General features: G+C 54.4%; 1 protein-coding gene across 1 annotated transcript in view; it reads right to left on the reverse strand.

Moving 5' to 3' along the window:
* gapdh (glyceraldehyde-3-phosphate dehydrogenase) overlaps positions 1 to 12,032 on the reverse strand; it is a 93,990-nt gene that overhangs the window by 29,022 nt on the left and 52,936 nt on the right. The window contains exons 4-7 of the mRNA XM_072478747.1: positions 1,861 to 1,967; positions 1,642 to 1,732; positions 1,431 to 1,546; positions 1,248 to 1,329 (exon numbers count right to left, since the gene is read on the reverse strand). Coding sequence (XP_072334848.1) covers positions 1,248 to 1,329; positions 1,431 to 1,546; positions 1,642 to 1,732; positions 1,861 to 1,967 — 396 coding nt within the window. The remainder of the gene's footprint in view (positions 1 to 1,247; positions 1,330 to 1,430; positions 1,547 to 1,641; positions 1,733 to 1,860; positions 1,968 to 12,032) is intronic.

Here is a 12,032-nt window from a genome sequence, read left to right on the forward strand (position 1 = left end):
AGAGAGAGACCCTGGGAGAGAGAGACCCTGGGAGAGAGAGACCCTGGGAGAGAGAGACCCTGGGAGAGAGAGACCCTGGGAGAGAGAGACCCTGGGAGAGAGAGACCCTGGGAGAGAGAGACCCTGGGAGAGAGAGACCCTGGGAGAGAGAGACCCTGGGAGAGAGAGACCCTGGGAGAGAGGGAGGGAGAGAGAGGCAGAGAGACCCTGGGAGAGAGGGAGGGAGAGAGAGGCAGAGAGACCCTGGGAGAGAGGGAGGGAGAGAGAGGCAGAGAGACCCTGGGAGAGAGAGACCCTGGGAAAGAGGGAGGGAGAGAGACCCTGGGAGAGAGAGAGAGGGACCCTGGGAGAGGGACCCTGGGAGAGAGACCCTGGGAAAGAGGGAGGGAGAGAGACCCTGGGAGAGAGAGAGAGGGACCCTGGGAGAGAGACCCTGGGAAAGAGGGAGGGAGAGAGACCCTGGGAGAGAGAGAGAGAGAGAGGGACCCTGGGAGAGAGACCCTGGGAGAGACAGAGAGACCCTGGGAGAGACAGAGAGACCCTGGGAGAGACAGAGAGACCCTGGGAGAGGGAGACCCTGGGAGAGAGAGAGACCCTGGGAGAGAGAGACCCTGGGAGAGAGAGACCCTGGGAGAGACAGAGAGACCCTGGGAGAGACAGAGAGACCCTGGGAGAGACAGAGAGACCCTGGGAGAGACAGAGAGACCCTGGGAGAGACAGAGAGACCCTGGGAGAGACAGAGAGACCCTGGGAGAGACAGAGAGACCCTGGGAGAGACAGAGAGACCCTGGGAGAGAGAGACCCTGGGAGGGAGAGACAGACCCTGGGAGAGGGAGGGAGAGAGACCCTGGGACAGAGACCCTGGGAGAGGGAGGGAGAGAGACCCTGGGACAGAGACCCTGGGAGAGGGAGGGAGAGAGACACTGGGACAGAGAGGGAGAGAGACCCTGGGAGAGAGAGAGAGAGAGAGACACTGGGACAGAGAGGGAGGGAGAGAGACCCTGGGAGAGAGAGACCCTGGGAGAGAGAGACCCTGGGAGAGAGAGACCCTGGGAGAGAGAGACCCTGGGAGAGAGAGACCCTGGGAGAGAGAGAGAGACCCTGGGAGAGGGAGGGAGAGAGACCCTGGGAGAGAGAGACCCTGGGAGAGAGAGACCCTGGGAGAGAGACCCTGGGAGAGGGAGGGAGAGAGACCCAGACAATGAGACCCACAGGCCCCCTCCTCCCCCAGGCTGAGACAGACTCACCATCAGAGCTTCAATGATCCCAAACTTGTCATTGATGACTTTGGCCAGAGGAGCGAGGCAGTTCGTGGTACAGGAGGCATTGCTGAGAGAGAGAAAATAAAAGAGGATGGTGAGAGGGGGGGTGTGTGTGGGCGACGGCAGGGGCCGCAGCCCCTGCAATGCGGTGGGGAGGTCGTCACTCACCTGACAATGGTCATGCTCTTGTCGAATTTGTCATGATTGACACCCACGACGAACATGGGAGCGTCGGCAGACGGGGCGGAGATGACCACTCGCTTTGCACCGCCCTTCAGGTGAGCCTATCCGGGGGGGAGGAGAGAAAACAGAGGTCACAGGTCAGGCGAGCCTACAGATACACACTGGCGGGATCGGGACATGCCTTCCCTAAACTTACCGCAGCTTTCTCGAGGGTGGTGAATACGCCTGTGGACTCCACTACGTACTGAGCCCCCGCGTCGCCCCACTTGATGTTAGCCGGGTCACGCCTGTAAAGAAAATAAAAATAGTGGTATTGTGACTGATCGCCTGTGGGAGGCATCGGCAGCTCACTGTACAGACACGGGACCCTCCCCACATCCCCAGTCCAGTCTCCTGCTCCGACATTCAGACTTACTCCTGGAAAACGCTGACAGGTTTTCCATTGATGACGAGTTTCCCATTCTCGGCCTTGACTGTTCCATTGAAGGTCCCATGAGTGGAGTCATATTTGAACATGTAAACCTGAGGAGAAAGAGAGTGTGAGTGAGACCGAGATAGAGTGACACACACACACAGAGCAAGACTGAGGTAGAGTGACTGACACACACACAGAGCGAGACCGAGATAGTGACACACACACACACACAGACCGAGATAGTGACACACACACACACACAGTGACACACAGAGCGAGACCGAGATAGAGTGACACACACACAGAGCGAGACCGAGATAGAGTCACACACACACACACACACACAGACCGAGATAGTGACACACACACAGTGACACACAGAGCGAGACCGAGATAGGGTGACACACACACAGCGAGATAGCCACACACACACACACACACACACACACACAGAGCGAGACCGAGATAGAGTGACACACACACACAGCGAGATAGAGTGACACACACACACACACACAGCGAGACCGAGATAGTGACACACAAAGCGAAATCGAGATCGAGTGACACACACACACCCCGAGCGAGATAGAGTGACACACACACACACAGAGGTGGAGTGACACACACACACAGTGAGATCGAGGTAGAGCGACACACACACACACACAGCGAGACCAAGATAGTGACACACACACACAGCGAGACCGAGATAGAGTGACACACACACACACACACCCCGAGCGAGATAGAGTGACACACACACACACACACAGCGAGACCGAGATAGAGTGACACACACACACACACAGCGAGACCGAGATAGAGTGACACACACACACACACAGAGCGAGACCGAGATAGAGTGACACACACACACACAGAGCGAGACCGAGATAGTGACACACACACACACACACAGCGAGACCGAGATAGTGACACACACAAACACAGAGCGAGACCGAGATAGAGTGACACACACACACAGCGAGACCGAGATAGAGTGACACACACACACCCCGAGCGAGGTAGAGTGACACACACACACACACACACAGAGCGAGACCGAGATAGTGACACACACACACACACACAGCGAGACCGAGATAGAGTGACACACACACACCCCGAGCGAGATAGAGTGACACACACACACACACAGAGCGAGACCGAGATAGTGACACACACACACACACAGCGAGACCGAGATAGAGTGACACACACACAGCGAGACCGAGATAGAGTGACACACACACGCACAGAGCGAGACCGAGAGAGTGACACACACACACAGAGCGAGACCGAGATAGAGTGACACACACACAGAGCGAGACCGAGATAGAGTGACACACACACACAGAGCGAGACCGAGATAGAGTGACACACACACAGAGCGAGACCGAGATAGAGTGACACACACACACACAGCGAGACCGAGATAGAGTGACACACACACACACCCCGAGCGAGATAGAGTGACACACACACACAGCGAGACCGAGATAGAGTGACACACACACACCGAGCGAGACCGAGATAGAGCGACACACACACACACACACACAGCGAGACCGAGATAGAGTGACACACACACACACACAGCGAGACCGAGATAGAGTGACACACACACACAGCGAGACCGAGATAGAGCGACACACACACACACACACACAGCGAGACCGATAGTGACACACACACACAGAGCGAGACCGAGATAGAGTGACACACACACAGAGCGAGACCGAGATAGAGTGACACACACACACAGCGAGACCGAGATAGAGCGACACACACACACCGAGCGAGACCGAGATAGAGCGACACACACACACACACACAGCGAGACCGAGATAGAGTGACACACACACACACACAGCGAGACCGAGATAGAGTGACACACACACAGAGCGAGACCGAGATAGAGTGACACACACACAGAGCGAGACCGAGATAGAGCGACACACACACACACACACACAGCGAGACCAAGATAGAGTGACACACACACACAGAGCGAGACCGAGATAGAGTGACACACACACCGAGCGAGACCGAGATAGAGTGACACACACACAGAACGTGACCGAGATAGAGTGACACTCACACACAGCGAGACCGAGATAGAGTGACACACACACACCGAGCAAGACCGAGATACAGTGACACACACACACAGCGAGACCGAGATAGTGACACACACACACACACCCCGAGCGAGATAGAGTGACACACACACACAGCGAGACCGAGATAGAGTGACACACACACACACACAGCGAGACCGAGATAGAGTGACACACACACACACACACAGCGAGACCGAGATAGAGTGACACACACACCGAGCGAGACCGAGATAGAGTGACACACACACAGAGCGAGACCGAGATAGAGTGACACACACACAGAACGAGACCGAGATAGAGTGACACACACACACAGCGAGACCGAGATAGAGTGACACACACACACAGCGAGACCGAGATAGAGTGACACACACACACACACAGCGAGACCGAGATAGAGTGACACACACACAGAACGAGACCGAGATAGAGTGACACTCACACACAGCGAGACCGAGATAGAGTGACACACACACACCGAGCAAGACCGAGATACAGTGACACACACACACAGCGAGACCGAGATAGTGACACACACACACACACCCCGAGCGAGATAGAGTGACACACACACACAGCGAGACCGAGATAGTGACACACACACACACACCCCGAGCGAGACCGAGATAGTGACACACACACACACAGAGCGAGACCGAGATAGTGACACACACACACACACACACACACAGAGCGAGACCGAGATAGAGTGACACACACACAGAGCGAGACCGAGATAGAGTGACACACACACACAGCGAGACCGAGATAGAGTGACACACACACCGAGCGAGACCGAGATAGAGCGACACACACACACACACACACAGCGAGACCGATAGAGTGACACACACACACACACAGAGCGAGACCGAGATAGAGTGACACACACACAGAGCGAGACCGAGATAGAGTGACACACACACACAGCGAGACCGAGATAGAGTGACACACACACACAGCGAGACCGAGATAGAGTGACACACACACAGCGAGACCGAGATAGAGTGACACACACACACAGCGAGACCGAGATAGAGTGACACACACACAGAGCGAGACCGAGATAGAGTGACACACACACACACCCCGAGCGGGATAGAGTGACACACACACACAGCGAGACCGAGATAGAGTGACACTCACACACAGCGAGACCGAGATAGAGTGACACACACACACACCGAGCAAGACCGAGATACAGTGACACACACACACAGCGAGACCGAGATAGAGTGACACACACACACACACCCCGAGCGAGATAGAGTGACACACACACACAGCGAGACCGAGATAGTGACACACACATACACACACACACACCCCGAGCGAGACCGAGATAGAGTGACACACACACACACACAGAGCGAGACCGAGATAGAGTGACACACACACAGAGCGAGACCGAGATAGAGTGACACACACACACACACAGAGCGAGACCGAGATAGAGTGACACACACACAGAGCGAGACCGAGATAGAGTGACACACACACAGAGCGAGACCGAGATAGAGTGACACACACACACACCCCGAGCGAGATAGAGTGACACACACACACAGCGAGACCGAGATAGAGTGACACACACACACCGAGCGAGACCGAGATAGAGCGACACACACACACACACACACAGCGAGACCGAGATAGAGTGACACTCACACACAGCGAGACCGAGATAGAGTGACACACACACACACCGAGCAAGACCGAGATACAGTGACACACACACACAGCGAGACCGAGATAGAGTGACACACACACACACACCCCGAGCGAGATAGAGTGACACACACACACAGCGAGACCGAGATAGTGACACACACATACACACACACACACCCCGAGCGAGACCGAGATAGAGTGACACACACACACACACAGAGCGAGACCGAGATAGAGTGACACACACACAGAGCGAGACCGAGATAGAGTGACACACACACACACACACAGAGCGAGACCGAGATAGAGTGACACACACACAGAGCGAGACCGAGATAGAGTGACACACACACAGAGCGAGACCGAGATAGAGTGACACACACACACACCCCGAGCGAGATAGAGTGACACACACACACAGCGAGACCGAGATAGAGTGACACACACACACCGAGCGAGACCGAGATAGAGCGACACACACACAGAGCGAGACCGAGATAGAGTGACACTCACACACAGCGAGACCGAGATAGAGTGACACACACACACACACCGAGCAAGACCGAGATAGAGTGACACACACATACAGCGAGACCGAGATAGTGACACACACACACACACACCCCGAGCAAGATAGTGACACACACACACACAGAGCGAGACCGAGATAGAGTGACACACACACACAAACACAGAGCGAGACCAAGATAGAGTGACACACACACCGAGCAAGACCGAGATAGAGCGACACACACACACACACACACACAGAGCGAGACCGAGATTGTGACACACACAAACACAGAGCGAGACCGAGATAGAGTGACACACACACAGCGAGACAGAGATAGAGTGACACACACACACAGCGAGACCGAGATAGAGTGACACACGGACACAGCGAGACCGAGATAGAGTGACACACACACCGAGCAAGACCGAGATACAGTGACACACACACACAGCGAGACCGAGATAGTGACACACAGACACACACCCCGAGCGAGACCGAGATAGTGACACACACACACCGAGCAAGACCGAGATAGAGTGACACACACACACACACACACACACACACACACACACACAGAGCGAGACCGAGATAGAGTGACACACACACACACACACCCCGAGCGAGATAGAGTGACACACACACACACACAGAGCAAGACCGAGATAGAGTGACACACACACACACAGAGCGAGACCGAGATAGAGTGACACACACACACACAGAGCGAGACCGAGATAGAGTGACACACACACAGAGCGAGACTGAGATAGAGTGACACACACACACAGCGAGACCGAGATAGAGTGACACACAAACACAGCGAGACCGAGATAGAGTGACACACACAAACAGCGAGACCGAGATAGAGTGACACACACACACAGCGAGACCGAGATAGAGTGACACACACACACCGAGCGAGACCGAGATAGAGCGACACACACACACAGCGAGACCGATAGAGTGACACACACACACACACACAGAGCGAGACCGAGATAGAGTGACACACACACAGAGCGAGACCGAGATAGAGTGACACACACACACAGCGAGACCGAGATAGAGTGACACACACACACACACACAGCGAGACCGAGATAGAGTGACACACACACAGAGCGAGACCGAGATAGAGTGACACACACACAGCGAGCGAGACCGAGATAGAGCGACACACACACACACACACACACACACAGCGAGACCGAGATAGAGTGACACACACACACAGCGAGACCGAGATAGAGTGACACACACACACAGCGAGACCGAGATAGAGTGACACACACACACAGCAAGACCGAGATAGAGTGACACACACACAGAGCGAGACCGAGATAGAGTGACACACACACACACCCCGAGCGAGATAGAGTGACACACACACCGAGCGAGACCGAGATAGAGCGACACACACACACACACACACAGCGAGACCGAGATAGAGCGACACACACACACACACACACACACAGCGAGACCGAGATAGAGTGACACACACACGCACAGAGCGAGACCGAGAGAGTGACACACACACACAGCGAGACCGAGATAGAGTGACACACACACACAGCGAGACCGAGATAGAGTGACACACACACACAGCGAGACCGAGATAGAGTGACACACACACACAGAGCGAGACCGAGATAGAGTGAAACACACACACAGCGAGACCGAGATAGAGTGACACACACACACACACACACACAGAGCGAGACCGAGATAGAGTGACACATACACAGAGCGAGACCGAGATAGAGTGACACACACACAGAGCGAGACCGAGATAGAGTGACACACACACAGAGCGAGACCGAGATAGAGTGACACACACACACACACAGAGCGAGATAGAGTGACACACACACACACACAGAGCAAGACCGAGATAGAGTGACACACACACACACAGAGCGAGACCGAGATAGAGTGACACACACACACACACAGCGAGACCGAGATAGAGTGACACACACACACACACACAGAGCGAGACGGAGATAGAGTGACGCACACACACAGCGAGACCGAGATAGAGTGACACACAAACACAGCGAGACCGAGATAGAGTGACACACACAAACAGCGAGACCGAGATAGAGTGACACACACACACACTCCGAGCGAGATAGTGACACACACACACACAGAGCGAGACCGAGATAGAGTCACACACACACAGAGCGAGACCGAGATAGAGTGACACACACACACAGCGAGACCGAGATAGAGTGACACACACACACAGCGAGACCGAGATAGAGTGACACACACACACAGAGCGAGACCGAGATAGAGTGAAACACACACACAGCGAGACCGAGATAGAGTGACACACACACACACACACACACACACACACACACACACACAGAGCGAGACCGAGATAGAGTGACACACACACAGAGCGAGACCGAGATAGAGTGACACACACACAGAGCGAGACCGAGATAGAGTGACACACACACACACACCGAGCGAGATAGAGTGACACACACACACACACACAGAGCAAGACCGAGATAGAGTGACACACACACACACAGAGCGAGACCGAGATAGAGTGACACACACACACACACAGAGCGAGACGGAGATAGAGTGACGCACACACAGAGCGAGACCGAGATAGAGTGACACACACACAGAGCGAGACCGAGATAGAGTGACACACACACACAGAGCGAGACCAAGATAGAGTGACACACACACAGAGCGAGACCGAGACAGAGTGACACACACACACACAGCGAGACCGAGATAGAGTGACACACACACACACCCCGAGGGAGATAGAGTGACACACACACACAGCGAGACCGAGATAGAGTGACACACACACACCGAGCGAGACCGAGATAGAGCGACACACACACACACACACACAGCGAGACCGAGATAGAGTGACACACACACACACACAGCGAGACCGAGATAGAGTGACACACACACACCGAGCGAGACCGAGATAGAGCGACACACACACACACACACACAGCGAGACCGATAGTGACACACACACACAGAGCGAGACCGAGATAGAGTGACACACACACAGAGCGAGACCGAGATAGAGTGACACACACACACAGCGAGACCGAGATAGAGCGACACACACACACCGAGCGAGACCGAGATAGAGCGACACACACACACACACACAGCGAGACCGAGATAGAGTGACACACACACACACAGCGAGACCGAGATAGAGTGACACACACACAGAGCGAGACCGAGATAGAGTGACACACACACAGAGCGAGACCGAGATAGAGCGACACACACACACACACACACAGCGAGACCAAGATAGAGTGACACACACACACAGAGCGAGACCGAGATAGAGTGACACACACACCGAGCGAGACCGAGATAGAGTGACACACACACAGAACGTGACCGAGATAGAGTGACACTCACACACAGCGAGACCGAGATAGTGACACACACACACACACCCAGAGCGAGATAGAGTGACACACACACACAGCGAGACCGAGATAGAGTGACACACACACACCGAGCGAGACCGAGATAGAGCGACACACACACACACACACACACACACAGCGAGACCGAGATAGAGTGACACACACACACACACAGAGCGAGACCGAGATAGAGTGACACACACACCGAGCGAGACCGAGATAGAGTGACACACACACAGAGCGAGACCGAGATAGAGTGACACACACACAGAACGAGACCGAGATAGAGTGACACACACACACAGCGAGACCGAGATAGAGTGACACACACACACAGCGAGACCGAGATAGAGTGACACACACACACACACAGCGAGACCGAGATAGAGTGACACACACACAGAACGAGACCGAGATAGAGTGACACTCACACACAGCGAGACCGAGATAGAGTGACACACACACACCGAGCAAGACCGAGATACAGTGACACACACACACAGCGAGACCGAGATAGTGACACACACACACACACCCCGAGCGAGATAGAGTGACACACACACACAGCGAGACCGAGATAGTGACACACACACACACACCCCGAGCGAGACCGAGATAGTGACACACACACACACAGAGCGAGACCGAGATAGTGACACACACACACACACACACACAGAGCGAGACCGAGATAGAGTGACACACACACAGAGCGAGACCGAGATAGAGTGACACACACACACAGCGAGACCGAGATAGAGTGACACACACACCGAGCGAGACCGAGATAGAGCGACACACACACACACACACACAGCGAGACCGATAGAGTGACACACACACACACACAGAGCGAGACCGAGATAGAGTGACACACACACAGAGCGAGACCGAGATAGAGTGACACACACACACAGCGAGACCGAGATAGAGTGACACACACACACAGCGAGACCGAGATAGAGTGACACACACACAGCGAGACCGAGATAGAGTGACACACACACACAGCGAGACCGAGATAGAGTGACACACACACAGAGCGAGACCGAGATAGAGTGACACACACACACACCCCGAGCGAGATAGAGTGACACACACACACAGCGAGACCGAGATAGAGTGACACACACACACCGAGCGAGACCGAGATAGAGCGACACACACACACACACACAGCGAGACCGAGATAGAGTGACACTCACACACAGCGAGACCGAGATAGAGTGACACACACACACACCGAGCAAGACCGAGATACAGTGACACACACACACAGCGAGACCGAGATAGAGTGACACACACACACACACCCCGAGCGAGATAGAGTGACACACACACACAGCGAGACCGAGATAGTGACACACACATACACACACACACACCCCGAGCGAGACCGAGATAGAGTGACACACACACACACACAGAGCGAGACCGAGATAGAGTGACACACACACAGAGCGAGACCGAGATAGAGTGACACACACACACACACAGAGCGAGACCGAGATAGAGTGACACACACACAGAGCGAGACCGAGATAGAGTGACACACACACAGAGCGAGACCGAGATAGAGTGACACACACACACACCCCGAGCGAGATAGAGTGACACACACACACAGCGAGACCGAGATAGAGTGACACACACACACCGAGCGAGACCGAGATAGAGCGACACACACACAGAGCGAGACCGAGATAGAGTGACACTCACACACAGCGAGACCGAGATAGAGTGACACACACACACACACCGAGCAAGACCGAGATAGAGTGACACACACATACAGCGAGACCGAGATAGTGACACACACACACACACCCCGAGCAAGATAGTGACACACACACACACAGAGCGAGACCGAGATAGAGTGACCCACACACACAAACACAGAGCGAGACCAAGATAGAGTGACACACACACCGAGCAAGACCGAGATAGAGCGACACACACACACACACACACACAGAGCGAGACCGAGATTGTGACACACACAAACACAGAGCGAGACCGAGATAGAGTGACGCACACACAGCGAAACAGAGATAGAGTGACACACACACACAGCGAGACCGAGATAGAGTGACACACGGACACAGCGAGACCGAGATAGAGTGACACACACACCGAGCAAGACCGAGATACAGTGACACACACACACAGCGAGACCGAGATAGAGCGACACACACACACCGAGCGAGACCGAGATAGAGCGACACACACACACACACACAGCGAGACCGAGATAGAGTGACACACACACACACACAGCGAGACCGAGATAGAGTGACACACACACAGAGCGAGACCGAGATAGAGTGACACACACACAGAGCGAGACCGAGATAGAGCGACACACACACACACACACACAGCGAGACCAAGATAGAGTGACACACACACACAGAGCGA

This window comes from Scyliorhinus torazame, chromosome 16 (assembly GCF_047496885.1).
Source record: "Scyliorhinus torazame isolate Kashiwa2021f chromosome 16, sScyTor2.1, whole genome shotgun sequence".
NCBI classification, from domain to species: Eukaryota; Metazoa; Chordata; class Chondrichthyes; order Carcharhiniformes; family Scyliorhinidae; genus Scyliorhinus; species Scyliorhinus torazame.